General features: G+C 42.3%; 1 protein-coding gene across 9 annotated transcripts in view; it reads left to right on the forward strand.

Annotated features, from left to right (window-relative positions):
* Nucleotides 1-20,952, forward strand: part of LOC136825438 (uncharacterized) — a 71,779-nt gene that overhangs the window by 38,735 nt on the left and 12,092 nt on the right. For 4 of the 9 annotated variants that reach the window (XM_067081875.1, XM_067081874.1, XM_067081882.1 and 1 more), the window contains one exon: nucleotides 152-264. The exons of 2 other annotated variants lie outside the window; for them this stretch is intronic. In XM_067081875.1, coding sequence (XP_066937976.1) covers nucleotides 152-222 — 71 coding nt within the window. In that variant the 3' untranslated portion in view covers nucleotides 223-264. Of the gene's footprint in view, nucleotides 1-151; nucleotides 265-1,095; nucleotides 1,336-20,952 lie in introns of those variants that run through there. 3 more of the 9 variants (XM_067081871.1, XM_067081870.1, XM_067081877.1) reach the window with 3 other exon arrangements.

Genomic DNA, 20,952 nt, shown 5'->3' on the forward strand with positions numbered 1-20,952 from the left:
GATTTTTGTGTAGGTGGAGGCCAGTGGAGTTGATAGTGCCCCAAGGTTCATGCAAAAAAGGCAGAAAACTTCTAGCCTTGGCAGAGGGAACTGAGGTTTGTTTTGAGAGTGGTTGTTGCATCTTGATTTTGTGCTCCGTTTGCCATTCCAGCCTTGATGCCGAACAACGCAGATGACCTCATGTCTTGTGGGAGCCATTATTCGCTGACTCAACTCTCCTAACTTTCAAGTGGAACCATGAGATCTCTGCCATTGTAATTGCTGGTATGTGGAGATGTTGCTCAGCCTTTGCCAGTTTTTCACCTCATAAATGTTATGCACAAGGGGATGGGGTGGTACTTGATGCTTTTAGGTACAGTGAGTTAAAGGTTTATCAGTAGCAGAACACATTGTGCACTCCTTTTCCTTGTAACCATCATCCTTGCCCTTTAGCCATTCATTCTCAAGAGATTAGCCTTTTGAGTTACAAACTTCTCCCTCTTTCCTGATTTGTTTTTGATCTCAGCACTCTTCTTAGATGAATCTCAAGTACAGACTATTACTTTTCTCTTTGGTTGTTCACTTAATTGCTGTACCCCATGACCACAGTTTGGACATGTAGTTCTTGACCTGTTTTGTCCCTAAATGTTTCACTGAATCCATTGAACCTGTGAAATGGCTTAGACTATTAACTGCTCAATTCCCACCTATGTTGTGATTTTGACTCTTATGTGATTGATGGGTTTGTTAAGAAAAAAGTTTCTGTAACATGAAGCTTTTTTTTTTTTACAAACCTATGAGTCATGTATTATTTGCCAACCCCTCATCCCCTTGTTTTCTCTGTTACATCCAGTCTACACAAAACTTTGAGTAGGATAGTTAATACCCACCAGTTGGCCATAGGCATGCATGCTTAAACAGTTGCTCTTAGCTACTCAGCCTCTGTGTACAAGACATCAGAACACTCTTGTCTGAGAACGTTCGAAATGCTAATGAGTCCTCCATATGATTGAATTGCTTTTACAAAAAAAAGATTTGTTTAATGTTGAAAAGTAAACCTTTTAGAACCCCCTAAAACTTGAATGGATGGTATTGTAATTGCATGAACAATTCTAGGTTATGCCTGGTGGTTCATGAAATGCCCTAAAGACACTCAAGATTTTCATGATAAGAATAACTTCGTCACAAGTATAGAATATGAATCACCAATATAATATAGAAAAATGAAAAAACTGATGATGCCAATCGCCAACTGTCTGGTGATGATTTTATACTTAGTTATCTGGGAGGGACTAGAACATAAACTACAGATAACAGTGCTGGACCTAAATAAGTGCTGAAAGCATTGATTATTGAACATGTGACTATTAAGCTTTGAACTTTGCAGAGAAGAAATAGTTTAAGGATCTCAAAAGTTTTCATACCAGATTAAAATATGACACAGTTGAAGAAAAGGAATAATGTAATAAAAATGGGAGGACATTGACTTGATAGGAACCTGTGAATAGGCTACAGTATGTTTCAGGAACATGAAAAATGGAAAATTCCCAGATCATCAAGAATAAGAAGCAATTGGAGAACCTGTTTGTGAATAGTTGAACAGATCAGAGAAAACCTAATTATAAGAAGATATGGGGCCAGAAAAGTGGGAAAAGAGTAGGACAGTTATGTCAAAAAATGGGGTTATACTATAGTGCTTAATTTGCAGAGGAATAAGGTTCTTGAGCTTGCTATGAAAATATTGAAGGTGCTAGAAGGAAGGCGGAGGAAAATCTTTTTAAAATGATATTGATTGGCATCATGCCAGAGATATACATATCAAGGATGGCCTTTATGAAGAGACTATTGCTGGAGAAGGATTGTTAATAAAGGAAAAGATTATACTTTATATTCATGGATCTGGAAAAGTCACTTAACTACCAGAACAAGCAGATACCTGGCTGCCTTTGAAAAAAACTATATGCTTGCTAGTCTTAGTCTAGTTAATAGTATTTGATCTATAAATTTTCCCTTGGGTCATGAGACACATGTTCAGTTGAAGCAGATTAGTCACACCTTTTGTTCATTTAAATGATTACTGTAGTTTCTTTAACCTGTACAATTCATAAGCAAGTGTTTTGATTCATTTGAGTAAAGGTTATTATATATACTTAATATAATAAAGATGAACGTTAAAAACAAGTGCATTCTTTAAGGCTGTAGTTCTTTTACTTTGTAGTCTTTGATGAAACTCATTCAGTAAATAACTCTGTGTCAGCTCAGGATTGGTAATATCTATTTGAATGTGAGAAAACCCAGTACTCTTTCCGTAACATGCATTTTTGTTCACATTACCAAATTTGTTACATTTATTACAGAATATATTTACTTTAAGCTTTCACTTAAAACCTACTTTGTATGGAACAGTGATGTTCTTCCATTTGGTTTCCTACGTCACTGTGGATTATGAGAGATTGTCTTTTCCGCACCCTTATATTATTGACCTGTGGACCTTGTGATGGACTTTCCTGCTGTAAATGATTTAAATGCCAAATTTTTCAAGAAGTCAAGTTAAATGGAAAATAATGAGCATTGACATATATGTATGGTTAAATTCGAACCTGTTAATTATAGAGATTAATTGGGCAAATATGGCAGAGATGCAGTTTACCTTGTTGCGTCCTTAACTGATTGAAAGAATTGTTGGACTATACAGATGTTACCATACCTTAACAAGATATATCAAATGTTTTTATGATAAATTTTGGTGTTCATCAATGATCTTTACCGATTCACTTGTTTATAATAGTATTGGAAGAAGCTATTAGAGTTATTAGTTTTAATGACAGATTCAGAGGAAGTTGTTGAAATACTTAAAAGGTGGAAGAGGAGGTGAAGATTTGCATAAACATAACAAACGTTATGATGATTGGCGAGGAAAAGTTTGGGTGCTATAGAAGTGGTGTAGGAGTGGACTCAGTACTTTGTACCAAATCTTATAGAAGGTATCACTGGAGAAGTTCAGAAGTACAGAGCATGAATGCAGAAATGGACTTTTGATACCTGAAATATGTAGGAAGAGAAGATGGAGAAACATTGAACTGAATTATTCATTGTTTTGTGAAGCAGGTATTAAGAAGGCAGAAGTAGTAGCGGCAACAGCATAGAAGAGCAAAAGTTTGATGTATGTATAAAGCCTGTACCATTCTAGCCAATAAAAATATGGGGACTAGGAAAAGGTGTCGCTAAAGAATGCTAACGTATGTGGCTAGAGTGTAATGGAAGACGAAATCACTAAATGAAGTTACCCACAGACCTGGTGTGTTGTCAAAGAGTGTCATGTAATGAGAAGGGGTAAGAAGCTTTTAAACAGGAAAACAGCAGGATGAAGGCAGATTGGAAGCCACAGGAAAACATGACCATAAAGTCCTAGATCTGGTAGGAAGTTAATCAGAAATTGCCCCAATGCAGTGGGTAGAACTCATTTTGCATGTAACTCCATAGAGGTAAAATTTGACATAACGTTGAAAAATATTTATTTAAGAGAGAGGAAATACATTTGGGAAGAAATGTTTTTAGTGACGTTTGGGAATTGTTTATATGATAATTACTTTTTTAGACTTGGGACTCATCCAAAGGATTTTCAATAAATGCATGGCAATTACAAGAAAGAAATGAAAAAATTAAGGAAATCTATGCAGTCCACAATTTACACAAAACGTAGGGATTACAGGGCAAAAATTACACTAGTATAAAGTTTATTATAATTATATTACTTAATGCACTGCTGTTCAACTCCTAATAAGTTGCTGAAATAACTCCTAAACTGTGAATGTTAGAGAAGAATTTCTGTCATGAATAGTATTAATTGCTGTTAGAAGACAATCTAATTATTGTCACAGCCCTTAAATTGATAAATAGGAGTAATTGTGAAAATTTTGCCTTTTTGAGAATTTTACATTTAACTTTTCTATTGTAGGAAATGGAACAAAAGTGAGATCAACTTGAATTTTATAATGGAGAGTATAAACTTTAATATCAGACAAAAAGTCATTTTCCCAAGCTGTTAAAAGGAAAAAGTTGAAAACTGCTTATGGTGTTTTCATTTGTCTATATTGACACAGTGTTGAGTACTTACTATCTTAGCACACCATTTTCATTCCCTTTGTCACATTTGGAAACCATATATAGATTTTCATGAATAGCTAACCTTTGCAGATATCTTGTAGTAATGGCAAGGTGATGATTACAGTAATATAAAAAATGGCCATTGTTCATTGACTTCTTTTAATTTGACCCTTTTTCAATTTTTGTATATATTTCTCTTCTATGTTATCTGCAAATGAATTATTTGCATGATTGTATACTCCCCCTAATTTTTGGTAGAATGTGCAAAAGTTCATAACCTGTTGAGTCTCTCACATTGTGAACCTACTTAAACACTAGGAAACTTGCATGTTTTGTAGAGTTGTTGCTCAGACAAGTAGTGATACCAGAGTACTGAACATTAGCACTCTAGTGCCAAAGTTTGAATGCATCTCATTATAGTAATTATAGTAATATAGGTATTGACACTTTAATACCATGTTGTACATGAAAGGCAAATGGGTTATGCATGCATATTGTTTGTTGGTTTATTTATGGAACCCAGTTAAGGTAGGATGTCAAGTTCTATTGTTTATTAAACTTCAACCATTTTTGTCTGAAGTGAAGGTAACACTGTTTCTTTTGTATATAATTTTATTAATGGAACTCAGCAAGGTAAGGCTCATTTCTTTAATCACTTACTAATCAAAAGTTGATTATGTACCATCTTTCATCTGTGATGTTTAAAAATTAGTTACTGTATATATCACCGTACTAAAGTAGCAGTTATGCTTTTGAGAAGTGGTCATCAATCATGGAGAGTCAACAAATATTAAAATATGTGGAGTGCGATTGTCTTGAATAAGCATGAATACATGATTTATTTAACAGACTTTTCTAATGCCTAATTAAAAACAAGGGAGGGAGAGAGAGAAAAAAGAAAAGGATATTGTCAAGCGTTGGAGCTATTTTTAGATCTCTTGACATTCAACCCACCTGTATTTGCGTACTCCAGGGGCTGAGTGGTGAGTCACTATCAAAGGTTAAAACACGAAAGTACTATTAGACCATACGGCAAGCGTGAGATTTTAATATTTTGAAACATTTTATATCTAGGCCCTGGTTATGTGTTCACATAATTTGTGAGGGTTTTTACATCAATTAAACAACAATATGAGAGAAACACTTCCCCAGCTGCATTTAAAAACAATATGAGAGAAACCCCCGGCTGCATTTTAACCCTGTTTTTGCTCATTGAAAAGTCTAAAAATGCTGTTTAGAAGTATAATCAATCTAACTAGAATATACTGGAACTAAAATTGAGTAAAGGTTAAAGTAGAGTACAGTACAACATTTATTCAAGAGGCTTCTGAATGGGGAGCATTCAAATATACTTCTTGTGGAAACTGTATTCTCTGATAAGTTTCAACATTCAAAAACTATCATTAAAGCTATTTGCCAAGGCATTAAATGGATTGGTGGTGTGTGCACTTCAGAACCAGAGTCCAAGTTGGTACAGATACATAAAATCAGATTTAAGCAATTCTAAGAAGATGATGATGAATGCCATAACAGGAACTTGCCTTCAGCTTGTAGAGGCTAACTGATGTACTGTGGGCAACTGACTGACTCATGGTTTTCCCAGGAACTACTGTCCAAAGTGACCCAGCATTTTTCTTTTAATGGGCCCCTGAATTAATTTGCTGAAGTTATAAACCAGAACTGGGCACCCTGAGATGATGAACTGGCAAAATATCCCGGGAACTACCCACCCTCTCGTAGAGTGGGTCTGTCTCCCATTGTGAGCTTCCTGTTAGGAGTTATATCCTCAGGACAATAAAGTGCAAGATGAAAACCTCTTTGAAATTTACAACAATTGATTGTAAATGGTCCCCTCTCAACCTAGGGAGATGGAAAGCTACTGTACAAAATTTCAGTGTGGGTATTTGGTCTGAGAATTGTATACATGATCCTAGGACTTGAAGAGAGGAAAAGAACTGGAAATATGATTTTTCCTGGTAAGGCAGGTATGGTTGTGGGAAGTATAATAAAAAGGGAAAATGTTGCACATTATACAGAACATATTATGCGATAAACATTGATTAGGTTTTTATTGACCAGTTTATTTAACATTTTTCATGTTCTCATGTTTGCCTATTTGAATGATCTAAAAAAAGGATTTTGACAAAGGAAAAATCTATTTCTGGAGAGGGCCCGTGTCACCCGGTGAAATAGTCCATTCAGCACTTATTTCTAGGTAATTCCGTTGCTAGATACCAGAAAGCTAAATGAAATGCTGGAGTTACTACCCCCAGAGCGAGCTCCACTAGATGGAGTCGTGTATGGAAAAGGGTGAACTACAAAAACACGGAACCTTATCCTATAGAGATTCCCAATGTCAAAAGTCCCAACGAGAGAGGTGCGATACAAGCCCATGCACTACTCACGGACTGTATACAAGGCAACACTAGCCGCATTCCATGTTAGCACCCACCTCACTAGAATGAAGTTTATCAAGGGAGGGAGAGAATGAAAAACAGGGGTGGGTCACCGGGTGACACGGGCCCCTCTCCAGAAATAGATTTTCCTTTGTCAAAATCCTTTTTCTGGATCGAGTCCGTGTCACCCGAAATAATAACAGAGAAATAAACATCATTCTTATGCTATTAAAGACTTAAATAGAAACGTTGAAAACTAGGAGAATTCTACCCTGAACATAAGTAAGGTCCTCTAAGTTCATGTAATGAAAATAATGTAAGTGGTCACCGTCTAAGATCATGAGCTTAGAATAGCACCTGAATAGGCTTGTATTAAGAAAATACTTCCTGCCTAATAGCAGACCCAATGACAGTGCCCCCCCTTTTTTAAAGGAGAGGACCTGACAAAATTGCGAGGTCCTGTCTAAAAAGCCTGCAAGGAGAAAACTGGACACAGAAACAGACCTTGTAAAGAGGAGTACTTTCCAAGGTGACCACGAAAAATGAGGACCTTCAATGTAGATAGAAAGTTAGGGTGAGGAATTCACAACACTACCCCTGAAGAGGGGAAACCAAACTGATTGGTTCCGCCAGACAAACCAAACTGATTGGTTCCGCCAGACAGGGCAGACAGTACAGGAAAACTAACACTAGGAGCTAAGCTGATTAAAAATTTTGGGACTTCCTTAACAAGGAAAGATAAGAACAAGGTGATTGTTGGTTACGAAGCTAACTCCGATACATTACTCAAAGACCAGGAAACCGAATGTGGACGGAGTACTGTTCTTAGACGAACACAGACCTTAGGGATGAAAGTTAAGGGCCTGTGAGTCTGGTTCCAACAAAACACTTTCCTCGAGGCCAATGCGGTCGCATCAGTACTATAACCGAAAAACTATGTGAAGAGTGCTAGTTACTTAACTGCAGAACCATACTGCAGTAGAGTAGGATCCCTAACTGATTTCAGGAAAACAGTAATAACAGGACCAATATCAGTTTCCTCCTCAACTGTAAGATTCACAAAGACCACAAAGCCAGGACATCAGAGTTTGAGGGGCTGGCGCGGCTGAGTTTATACCAGACGGGACAGCTGGATAGTTTGTGGCTGAATTGGGTTGCAAACAGACCTACTTCCAGGCCCAGGAAAAGGTCACAAGACTACCTGAATGATGCTCCGCCTAAGGACTATTCCGACACCAGGGGGGAGGCCCTGGATAGGGAAAAAGCAGTGACCTTTTGGACCCCTACGAGAAGGGTGGTAGACAGAGGCACCTGCGTCTGTTGGTTATGGAGAAGAATGAACCATAACCTGAACGGAGCAATCGAGTCCAAAACCACCTGTTTACGCAGCGCACTATTGCTGTTTTGTTCAGAACCAGCCTAAAAGGAAACCTCTTGGGGGGGGAGTTTCCAAGGACAGGAAGACTGTCACCGCCCTCCAAAGCGTTGATATGGAACTGTCGGAACGTGACCGACTAAGTACCATGTACTCCATTGGGCCAAAAAATAACCACCTCACCCGCCAGAGAGGTGACGGTGTGGAATACTGAGGCCGGAGGGGAAAGCTGGAGAGGAACTGACTTCGGTAAGCACTTGACAGTTGTGCAAGGCCGGAGGCCACTATTCAAGTAGGAGGAATCAAGGAGACACGTCCTGACTCCACCATACCCCGTCATAAACTCCAGCTTTGACTTCAGAAGGAGAACCGTCACTGAAGCAAACTGGAGAAAACCAGGACCTTTTCTTGGGCACGGGGAGAGGTATGCTTGAGATGATGAAATGATAAGATGCCCTTGCTATCTCTTTCCACTTCCACTGGATTCATAACTACGGAAGGCTACTCTCCTGAATCAGGTGGGATTCCTTCCTGGTTACTTAGAAGCCCAAAGACTAGAAACCGATTATAATGACCGCGCCCTCAGGCAATTCCCGGCGCTGGGTGCCCAAATGAGCCAGGCAACTAGATATGCAGCTAGCATAGCCTCCTAATACCGGAGCTGTTGAACTACGGTATTGTTCAAACTGGCGAAGACTCTGGAGCCGCATTGAGGAGGGCATGAACCTGAAGAAGTGCGCCTGCTCCCGAGTCTGAATCCCAAGAAGGGATAGGACCTTTCTGCAACCAAGATGTGAAAGGGAAGCGCGGAAGGTCTATAGAGGTGGTTACGGCTCCACGGCGCAGTAGGATCCGAACCCACAAGACTGTAAGCAACCGAGACTTGCCGCATGAATAAGGAAAACAAACGGGACACGCCCGGAAAAATTTTTCCAGTGGAAGGGAACTTCCTTGGCAGACTGAAAAAGCCTGACAGGCCATTCGCAAAGACCCCCCAGAACTCTGGCCGGAGGCTGATTGAACCTGATTGGGGGGACAACAGTCCAGCTCCACCCCGGCCCTGATAACTATACTCTGGGCCCAGGAACTGAAGTTCAGTGGCCCCGAAAATGGTACAGCCTCCCACCCATATGAGAAATACTACAGGGAGGAGGCTTGATTGCCTCCGTGGGCGAAAGCCTTCCCAATTTCTCGGAGAGGAGTAGGATGCATCCCTGCTCCTATGATAACCCCGAGGTCTGAGCCTCTTGCCAAATGTCTAGTGAAAATTTTTCCTTAGGTTTTCGTATGAAGCAAAGAAAACCCGGCGGGCATTGCTATCTCTTTCCCGTGGGGAGGCAGAGACACACGGGGCGTTACAAGGGGCTGATGTGTTGGCTGAACCCGCACACATCGAGGTGGAGGCTGGGAGTGAGAGCTGACGGCTGTCTAGGGGCAGAGACCTGAAGAGCCTGCACCACTGCCTGAGCAGGGGGGCTCCTGAACTACATGAACTTCTTGCCGGACTTAGGGCAGGTCCCAGCAAGATCAGACCGTTTCTGCTCGTAGGGTAGACACCCATGAGAACGGAGGCTCTGGGTAACAATAGTAGCCCCAGATGGGCTGTAACAACGCCCACCTGGGAAAAGATTAATTCTCCAGGTGAAACCGTTCATAAGATTTTTCAGCTCAAGGCGGAACAGGCAAGCCTGACTTACACCCTGTTTCAGCTTCCGAAAATTGACTCCGGAAGCTTAGGAGCTGTACGCTGAATAAATTAGAAGCGTAGTCCAGGGTTAGAAGATTCACTGTGAATGTATCTGTGATATCTGTCTCCCGAAATGCCTCAGCGATACATTTTCAAAACAAGCCTGTTGATAAGAGGGCTACATTCGGAGCACAAGGGGGTAGAAACAGGGCTCTCAAGAGAGCACGGTAAGACCCCACAGCTGGCGTGAACTTGGAATTCTCCGCCTGCCACTCCGTTAGAGTCCTCAGGGAGACGATGTGTCCAGCCCCTAGCTGAGGGCTCACTTATGGATCCTGCCAGACAGATGCCATGCCTGCGTTCTGACAGTCTGGTAAAACCGGATAAGAGGATACCAGACCGGAAGGGAAGAAATGCCCTTCCACCAACCTCCGTGTGCCCACACCCCGACAGGAGGGTGCCTTCATGCTGGGAAGCATAAAGGGAAGGCACCAAGATTCCCCAGACTGGAGGGGAAAAGAGGTGGAGATGTCCGAACGATAGAATTCCAGAACGGAGCAGGACTTAACAGGTGATCCATTGACAATGAGTCTTGAGATTAAACTCTTGGGATTTAAGCTCCTGGGAAAGGGAAGGCATGGACCATGACGTAGATAGTTAGTTAATAGGTTGACAATGACCCTCATAACGAGCTCCTTATAAGGAGACCCGTAAAAAGAGTTTTCAACAAAGGAAGGAGGGGGTAACCGCCTTGCTTTGCTTGGGCCGTGTCCTTTCAGAAGACGAGGCCAAACTCGTAGATGGCACCGGATTAGAGATCCGAGATGTCCTTGAGGGGGCCCCGGAGCGGGTCTTCTTGGTTTAAAAAGGTGGTCTTTTTTTTTTTTTTTTTTTTTTTTTTTTTTTTTTTTTTTTTTTTTTTTTTACTGACTTCACCTTAGGGACGGTAGACCAGGAACCGTCGAAAAGGGATGAGAAGGTAACGAATCCCCTAAAGGAAAAGTTTGCCTCACCTAATTCCGAGCTAAAGCGGAAAAGGCTTGTCTCAATTATTCCCGCACCTACTTATCGCTCCGGGACGATGTTCACAGGTCCGAGAACGAGACAGAAGGCATAGCGTCTTCAGAAAACTCTCCGTAACCAATTAACTTGAAGCGAAGAGTTACGAGACTTGCGGCCGGCCTCCAGGAGGGGGAAAAATTAGAACCCCAGACACCGGAGGAACAACTATCAATAATTTATATAAGACGGAGTTTGGCGAAGGAAAAACCGATAGGTGTATATGAAACCTACCAATTTACCGAGAATCTCGCCGGAACGGAGTTTGGCGGAGGAAATCGATAGGCGTATATGAAACCTACCGATCCACCGAGAATCCCGCCGGAGAGAGCCCAAACACCGAAAGATTAACTATTAATAAGCCACAAGAGGCGGAGAACCGATAGGTTTATATGAAACCTACCGAATTAACGAGAATCCCGCCCGGAGACGGAGTTCGAAAGAGCGACTATTAATAAGCCACATGAGGCAGAGCTTGACGGAGGTAAAACCGACAGGTATATATGAAACCTACGGATTCATCAGGTAGCCTGCTTGGGAGAGCATAGCGTACAACGCAACCTGCCGGGTGTCAAACGACTAATAATAAGCCAAAGGAGGCGGCGTTTGGCGGCGATAAAACCGACTGGTGTAAATAAAACCTCACGGATTCATCAAGTAGCCTGCTCGGAGAGAGCATAGCGTATTTTACAACCTTCGAGTCAAGAATAAGTCACATGAGGCGGAGTTTGGCGGAGACGAAACCGACAGGTATATATGAAACCTCTGGGTTCATCAAGAAGCCTGCTCGAGGAGAGCATAGCGTGCTTCATAACCTTCCGTGCCAAACTATAAATCCAAAACAGACTGCGCACCGAATGGGAGCTATAGACTCCGTGACCGCTGGTTTGTTGTAGGATAGCGGAGCATTCCTGCACTTGACAAAACCAGTCAAAACGTATGAGAAAAGGCATGCTGGAACGGATGCGGAGCAGAGTACCAGTAGCAGCCAAAGCCCAGTCAGACCAGGAAAACCCCGGAGAAAACCGGAGAGAAACCGGGCTAACAGGACAAAACTCATAGACATAAAAACAGAGTCAACGGAACATTCCGAAGCGATCATGTTTGAACAAAATGTGGGAAGGTTATGAACTGTTCGAAGTGGGCGCCTCCGAGCCAAGAGAGGAAAACTCCGGAGGAGGATATCCTGAGCAGTGATAGCGGTGGGGGGAATAAACGCCGACCGCTAAACACTAAAACCGCCGTAGCAGTAAGCAAGGAGAGCGCCCAACAAGATAACGAAACACCGAACAGGTAGTAGCAAAAAGGAGGGGGAACGCCAAAGTAAATAAAGCGGAAGACAGTTAGGTGGAGAACGCTAACTGGCCTCGTATGAGATCCCAACAGTGAGGTGCGAACGTGTAGGAAGCACCACGAAGGGAAATAGTCGATTTAAAAGGAAGGGGGAAGGATAGGCCAGGAGGTTGGAAACCCAAAGCAGCGACCAGGGTGGGACAGCACTCCCGAGCGCCAGAGATTCTCATAGATCCTCGCTATGTAAGCTGTGTCGCACGACAAGAGCGAGAGAAAAAGAGAGGAAGGCAAAACCTCTACGACCAGGAGAGCAATGAAAGATAAAGGAGTGTGAACAGGAGTGGGGAGAGCACTCCTGGTCACCTCAGGTCCAGGTGGAGTGCCAACTCAGACACCGAAGGACAATCAATCAATGCAGAGGAGGGGATTTAGGCTCGACATAAAAATAAGGATAATTGCTCTCAAGCCTTGGAAAGTTAACAAACTTGAAAACAAACCAAGGGGAGAGAGAGAGCAAAGGATAAAAGGAAGAGAAGGGGACTCTCGAAACCACAAAATAACATATATATAGTCGGTAAAAGAAGTGTGAACAGGAGTGGGGAGAGCACTCCCGGTCACCATTGGTAAGCAACCCAAAGAAGGATTGAACTAGGATAGGCTACGCAGGTAAACCCTCGCTATTCCAGCTTAACTTATTAGGAACATTAGCCTAAGTGAAAAGAAACAGGGAGAGGGTGGACGTAGGCAATATATCCAAGTCAAAACCAAACAAAGGGAAGCACCAGACATAAAACACACATGTACAGAACGAGATCACCGACATGAAACTCATACGTACAGATCGAGATCGTCCCCGCCTAAACAATTTTTTCCCGAAGGAAAAAGTGTTACAGCCAACCCCTAGGCTAACCTAACTGAGGCGATGTAAAGGAAGGAAGCCTAGGAGAGAGGTAAAGGCTACAAATAACTCAAAAAAAAAAAAAAATCATAATAAAACAAAAATTGTCTGTAAGGTACATGTAGGAGGATAGGCAGGCCCAACACGACATGGACGTGAAGGGACATGACCGACCTCCAGTTAAATGAAAGTATCCCAAAATTCAAAAGCATCCAAGCACAAGGTCAAAAATTAAATGTAACAATGAAAATCATGTTCCCATACACTTAGAGAAGTGAGTCTAAAACAAGGCAAAATAAAGCCAAAATAAGATAGCTGAATAGGCCCGAGGGGGAACCACGTAGCCTAAACAGCAAGACAGCACTTGATCAGGAAGGGAACACAAAATTCACAAAATAAACAAAATTATGAAAACAAAGTAAAAACCGTGAACAGTACCAATGAAAATAAGATCCCAAAGGCTAAGAGAAGTGAGTGACAAAATAAAGCATAATGAGGCCATGATAATAATCGAATGGGCTCGAGGGGGAAGCTCGTAGCCTAAACGCTCAACAACATTTCTCGTATTGAAGCCACGATAAAAGCGAATGGGCCCGAGGGGGTAGCTCGTAGCCTAAACGCTAAACATCACTCCCGTAAAGAAGCCATGATAAAAGGCGAATGGGCCCAGTGGGTAGCTCAAAAGCCTAAACGCTAAACATCACTACCATAAAAATCACTCTCGTAATGAAGTCATGAAAAAGCGAATGGGCCCCGGGGGTAGCTCGTAGCCTAAACGGTAAACAGCACTTCTCGTAGTAAATGGGTACAGAACAAACAAAAATTAATCAAACCCACTAAAGATAGGGATCATTAATGGTAAAACAACCCAAATAAAAAGGGATACAAATAAAAACACAAAACAAATATGCCGAGCCAAGACCAAGAGAGGTCAAGAGAACGTGTGAGAGGAGATCGAGACGGGCGTTATAAATTCCTTTAATTATTAAACTAAAGGAAAATAAGAAGCCTCAAGCGCCTAAAAAACAACAAAACACTGGTACTCAAGTAATTGAAGAAGAACCTTGCAGGATGCCATAAAAAATTCAAAATAGAGCACAAAATAAGGATCACAACGAAATTACGTGTGAGCAAAAACGTACTAAAATGGAATGTTGCTAGTGTTGCCTTGTATACAGTCCGCGGAGTAGTGCATGGGCTTGTATCGGCACCTCTCTTGTTGGGACTTTTGACATTGGGAATCTCTATAGGATAAGGTTCCGTGTTTTTGTAGTTCACCCTTTTCCATACACGACTCCATCTAGTGGAGCTCGCTCTGGGGGTAGTAACTCCAGCATTTCATTTAGCTTTCTCTGGTATCTAGCAAGCAATTACCTAGAAATAAGTGCTGAATGGACTATTTCACCGGGTGACACGGGACCCGATCCAGAAAAGATCAGAGTATTAGCTTGATAGTAATACGTAATTTTCCATACTTTGACAAATTCTTGGTGTCTAAACATATGATGAAGAACATACATCAGTATTTGTTGTTGCAGCTGGATTATATGTATGTTTTTCATTATCACAGGAACTCCATAAGATTTTTTGCCGTACACTACTTCGGGTGTTGACGATTAACATTGTTATATAAAGCAACTGTTTCTTCCAGTTATGAATGATCACCAGTATAAAGGCCTCAGCATCTATTCTGGAACTTTTAAATCTTCTATAAGAACATTAAATTGAATGTTAATTAACTATTTCTCCCTTTGCATTGTGACCTGTAACAGTGTGAGTTACAAGAAAGATTCAAGCAAGTAATTCCCATTCCAAGATTCATCAAGGCATTGTTATAACAAGTTAGTCCTTTCCCAATTGGAACTAAATGTCTAATTGAGTCATCTCTAATATAGTATTACCACCAATTCAGGAATTGCTACCTCCTTGGACAATAAAGTAAAAATATGTACACATTTTACTACTGATCAGAAAGTTATGCCAATATTCTTGAGCATCAAAAACAACACACAATGGGGCTGCTCAGTGTAATTTGTACTGATGGTTCCAAATTTCATTAGGTGTAGAATTTGCTGCTACATCCCTAATAAACCAAATAAATTCCCTTTACCATACCATGCTTTTATTTTATGTAGCAGGATTGTGTACATTAGGGAACCAGTTACAGTTGCTACAAATATGCCCAAAATCAGTGAATGTGATTCTAGTAGTGCTGTAAAGACCTTACTGCTGTTGCTTTAAAAATTTTACTATCTTGAGAAAATAAGTTTTCATACCTCAAACTATATGAAGTGGGAGTAATTCTTGAGGAATGTTGGGTCCCTGCCCAGAACCCTTGAATGTAATAAATCTGATGAGCACCCAAAGCAGCAACTACTATAAACAGATTGAAAGCAGCTGTTCCACTTATTGATGCTTAAGCCGTTCATCAGTCCAAAAAGAGCCATGTTTAATTTCTTGTCTTTAAATGAATTACACTTTGACCCACATTGCCATATGCAGAGAACACAGGTCATCGCAAACAGTTGAACATGATTGATGTTGTCCAAAATTCCATCAGCAGCAAATGTCAAGTTATGAAAACAGGCATTTGGCCAGAATCTTCATTTTCAATTTACTCATTTTTATAGAACTGCAATATGTTAGATAGTTTTGATTTTATTATTAAGGACAAACCCTTTTGGGCTACCCCTGTGAGAGCCAAGTATTTTAACTCGGTGGTCTGGTTAAACTACTTAGTAATAATAATAATACTACATCAATAATAATTGGGAAATTTGTAATGAAAGTAAAAATAATAATTTGGAAATTTGCAATGTAAGCAGAGTATAGTGTGTAGTTATTGCAGTTTGTTATATTTTCTCTCAACTACATGTAAAGTAGCCAGTCTTGATAGACTTTGTGTTTTATAAACTCTGAAGCTGTATGTTCCAGCCTGAAGAAAGTGCCACACGCTTCTGATCTTTCATATTTTCATTGTTTGTTTTTTATCGTCTTCTAGGAATGTGAGCAACATCTCTGAACCTACGTATATAGTAAAGAAGTTATGATCTTTTTACCGCTTGACAATGAGGTGTGTGTGTGTGTGTGTGTGTGACTTACTATGAAAATTTTACTTGTGCCTTGTGACTGACAAGAAGTGATAAAATTTTGAGAAGGGAGGAATATAACTTTTGAACAGGTGAATTGGTGGTTTAAATATTACAATATCTGTCTCCCTCTGATCTTCGTTGAGATGCAAGTACCACCTTATGCTTTGTTAATAAGACTGAGGGTTATGTAGTCTGAACAACAACCCAGTTGGAAAATAAGATTCCATATACGCGACTTACCAAGTAATTACACAGCTAACGTTTCTAACTTGTATGGCAACTTTTTTAAAAATTTGCTGTAGAGCTGCTTATGTTATGTGTAGGTGACAGGCCCTGCCCACTATCAGAGAACATGGGAAACATCCTGGCAGGTAAGCTCCGTTTGTTTCTGCCAGCTTTTGTACACACATGGGCGCCATTTGCAGCAGCTTTTTTTTTTTATTTCAGTTGTCTTTGCAGTTTTTTTGGTGAAGTACAATTACTGTGTCTTAGTTCCGCAGCAGCAGCTATTGTTAGTTTATCATCACATTTTGAGTAGTTCTCTAGTTTTTCTGAATTATGTCAGATTCTAGCAGTTTGAGTATTCACTTGCAGCAAAGGCTGTAAGACTAGGCTCACAAAAGCTCTTTGTGATACTCATTCGATCTGCAGTGAATTTAGGGGGCAAGAGTGTAGCATTGAGAAGACTTGTAATGAATGTTCCTCATGGGATAGGAAACACTGGAAAATTCTGAAGTCTCACTTAGACAAATTATAGAGAGATAGGAAGAGGAAAGCGACTTCTAGAGCCAAGAGATGTTCTCTTAGTGCAGAAGCTATGCCTAAGCCTAGTTTACAGGTTAGTCCTATTGCTCTCCCCACTACTCCTATTCCTACTATTTCTCCTATTCCTTGCCCTCCTACTATTCAACCTCCTACTCCCATGCCTTGCTCCTGACCCTAATGCCATTACCAGTCTTGAATCCAGGTTTGGTAAGAAAATTAACCTTGTAGTAAGTACATTGGCAGAGTTGAGTCACTTCAGGTGATAATGAATCAAGTGTTCTCTGATAAAGTGATAAGTGACAAATGAGAGTGCCGTGCCAGTGGAGGAGGTGGCTATCCATCCCGCCAGGTCTCCTAGACCAAGGTCCCCATCCTGCTCCCCTAAACCTGGGAGAAGACATACTGAGAGTCCAAGAGAGGCCGTTGGGGTTTGCCCATGGGTAGTCGCCCCCTCAGCCACTCCTGTTGCAAAGTCCCAGTGGTTGACAGACAGCCATTGGAAAGGCATGTCTTTGGATGTGCATCATTTATCCTTGAGCTCTTCCGACGACTACGGCATGGACAGGAGGCGCCACAAACGGTTCCTAGAATCTTCCCGACCGCTCAAGTACCCCTCTGGGAATGTTGGTCGCTGTCTAGATCTGCTACCTGTTAAGTGGTATAAGAAGTCTACTAGCAGTCCCCAGCCTTCTTCTAGTTATGCTGTAGACCCCTCTGTCTTTGCCTCTGTCCATTAGCGTCCACTTCTGTCTACATGGGACAGTCCAGAGGCATTCTTTCCTGAGCACTCAACAGCTGACTGCCCACACCTGGCTCCCAAGTGCCCAGCGATAGCCCATAAGTGCTTGATGTCTGTTCCCAAATGTCAGGCACCGCTTTCTGAGCGCCTGGCGCCAGCTCCTGAGAACCCGGCGTCCATCATCTCTTTCGTCTGCTCAGAGACTGTGGCCCCCTTCGGTTAGAAGGAAGTCCTTCATGCACCAGTAGGAGCCAGACTTCTACTTTCAGGAGAAGTGGCTGAAAAGAGGAGCGGAGCCTTGGATCATCAAAGTTTTGAAGGAGGGCTACATTATCCCGTTCCTATCACATTCACAGCATGCTCGATAGGCTCCAAGAGACATTCAGCCTTTTCGAAGGAAGTTTTCCTCTCGCATTCTCATTCAGAAAAGAGCCATAGAGGAAGTCGAGAACACCAACACAGAGGGTTTTTACAACTGACTCTTTGTGGTACCGAAGGCATTGGGGGGGTTGGAGACCAGTCATTCAGTCCTTTCAACCATTCACCAGGGCGACTAGATGTTAACCTTTAGACATGCAGGAGGCATACTTCCACATTCCTATCCATCCAGCTTCCACGAAATATCTAAGGTTAGTCTTCCAGGACAATGTTTATCAGTTTCAGGCCCTTTGCTTCAGCCTTTCTACGGCCCCTCAAGTTTCACTTGAATCCTCGCTCCTCTCTCGAAATGGCTCCACTTGGTAAGGATCTGCTTTGATCCCCGTCAAAGGGAAACTGCATGAAGGACTTACTTACACAAGGTTCTACTTCTTACCCAGGAACTGGGCCTTCTTATCAGTCTTCGAAAGTCTCAGTTGACCCAACCCGGTTGCAAGAAAGCCTCTATTTGGGGATGACTGAATTCTCAGATTTTTGGGCTTGTACGTCTCCTGAGAGTATTTCCAGCTTCTCAGACGGTCCAGAGTTTTCTAGCCCTCTTGTTTTGCTCGACTAAACAGTGGACGAGCTTGCTGGGACTCTGGCATCCATAGAGATGTTTATCAGACTAGGCAGACTACACATGAGAGTTCTCCAGTTCTGTCCGAAGGCTGACTGGGACAGGAAAGCACAGCCAGACACTTATGTGTTTCTGATCACCCCAGAGATCAAATCGGACCTGCAGTGGTGGCTGTCAGAAGATACTGTCAGAAGGGAAGTCCCTTCATCCTCTGAGCCCCGATCTAGACTTTTACTCCGATGCCTCGACTTAGGGTGGGAGCTCTTCTGGGGGATCAGGAAGTTTCTGGTACATGGACCCCAGATCAGCAAAGCCTACATATCAACATGAGAGAACTGAAAGCAGTTCAGCTAGGCCTTCAGAGTTTTTTGTCCATGGTCCACAACAAGACAGTAGTAGTACATGCAGACAATACCACGGCCTTCGTATATATCCACAAACAAGGTGGGACCCATTCCTTTTCTCTCTGCCAGGCAGCAAGAGAGCTACTCCTGTGGGCAGAGCAAAATCAAGTGACTCTGGTCACCTGATTTATCCAGGGGAAGTTGAATGCGTTGGTGGACGAGCTGAGCCGTGGGAAGTAGGTCCTTCCCACCGAGTGGACTTTGGATCTGCTGGTTTGTCTAGATCTTTGGAAACTGTTTGCCACCTCCAAGAACCATCGACTTATACTATTTTGCTCTCCAGCCCCAGATCCTCTTGCATGGGCAACAGATGCCATGCTGCAAGATTGGTCCAACCTGGACTTATATCCTTTCCACCCTGCAATTTGGTCAGGGAGGTGTTAAACAAGTTTCAGATATACCACAACGCAACTATGACCCTCATAGCCCCATTTTGGCCCCTGAGGGACTGGTTTCCAGACCTTTGGCTATTGGTAGATTATCCAAGACTACTACTACTTTGTTTAACGTGCTTTTTCCCATTTTTTATATGGGGTAAGCATGATCCCCTCTTTTGAAGGACTTTGATTTGGCGTTGAGGTAGACCGTAGCCTCGATCGGCTGCCCTGCCTGACATCGCTTAGACCCTGGTAGCGCATGTGTACATGTATTGTACCAAATCCCCAGCTCCGTTTCTCCCAGCAGTGAGAGGAGAGTTGAGCGGTTAGGTCGACAGTTCGAGACGTGTGAGGTGTCTGTTATGTTTTTAGATGTTGGAGTGGCTTTGTTTGTGTGGGTATTAGTCTGTAGCACCCATTGCTTTCAGCAAACCTATCCGTTGATTACATACATAATCCCGGGGTGTCTACACGGATAGCAAAGTGTCCGCCTCTCTGACCGGTTGGCTGCGGCTCCTTCCCCAAAAACCGTCTTACTCAGACGACCCCACCCCACTCCAGAAGACACCACCAAGGATTGTCCACTCTTGCTCTGACAGGCTTCAGACTGTCCGTAAGCTTGTCAGAATGAAAGGTTTTTCAAGGGAACTGCAGAGACTATTGCACGATGCAGGCAAAAATCTTCTAGCCTTGTCTACCAGGCCAAGTGGTCAGCCTTTCGTCGGTGGTGCCACAACCACAATGTCATCTTTTGAGACTCATACCTCTGTGACACAGATGGCAGATTTCCTCTTTACCCGAGGAACTAGGAATTTGTCTTCCTCCAGCATTAAAGGGTGTCGGCCTAGGCTTAGCTCAGTATTTAAACATAGAGGCCTGGGTTTTTCATCGAACTCAAATATCAGCGACCTGCTGAAGTCCTTCAATAGGACGAAACAGAGGAAGGACAATTTGGTTTCCTGGAATCTGGATGTGTCCTTAAATGACTGACCGGTCCAGCTTTTGAACCTCTTCATTCTGCTTCCCTTAGGAAGCAAGAGTGTGTTGCGTTACCTATGGCTAAATGTATTAACTGAGATTCAAGCCATTGATAGAAGGGTAGGTGTTTCCCAAGGAGATGCAGTTTTCTCCACCTTAGGCTTTTTGGCCAAGAACGAGGACCTGTCCAAGCCCTGGCCTCGTTCATTTACCATTAAGGATTTAATGGATGTTCTTGGTCATGATGAAGAAGAAAGGCAACTTTGTCCAGTCAGAGCTCTTAGATACTACCTGAAAAGGGTAGAAAAGATCAGGGGTCCATCCAGTAACCTCTGGTGTTCAATTAAGAACCCTTCTCTCAAAAAATGCCTTGTTCTTTCTGAGAGATTTGATTTCAGAGGCACATTCCCAGATCCAGGAGGATGGTTTACCAAATTTTAAAGTGAAAGCTCATGAGATCAGAGCAATGTTGGCCTCTTTGGCTTTAAGCATATGTCCCTGACTTCCAGTATTCAGCCGACCTACTGGAAGTGCAGGTCTATTTTCGCCTCTTACTATTTGAAGGAAGTGGAAACAGTGTGTTTGATAATTGCAGTACCTTGGAACTGTTATTGGTGGATGACATGGTATTGGGTGAGGAATTATAGGGAGCACTCTTTTTCTCCTATCTCTTTGCCTTGGTGGAGGATTGTTGAGTTTTGGGGAGCCTGGGGGTTACAGTGCACCTGGAGTATCCACCAATCTTAGTAGAAAGGTTGTGGTCTTTTTTATAAATGTTTCCAGAGTAGGTGACAGCATTGTCTGGA

This window comes from Macrobrachium rosenbergii, chromosome 37 (genome assembly GCF_040412425.1).
Source record: "Macrobrachium rosenbergii isolate ZJJX-2024 chromosome 37, ASM4041242v1, whole genome shotgun sequence".
NCBI lineage: Eukaryota > Metazoa > Arthropoda > Malacostraca > Decapoda > Palaemonidae > Macrobrachium > Macrobrachium rosenbergii.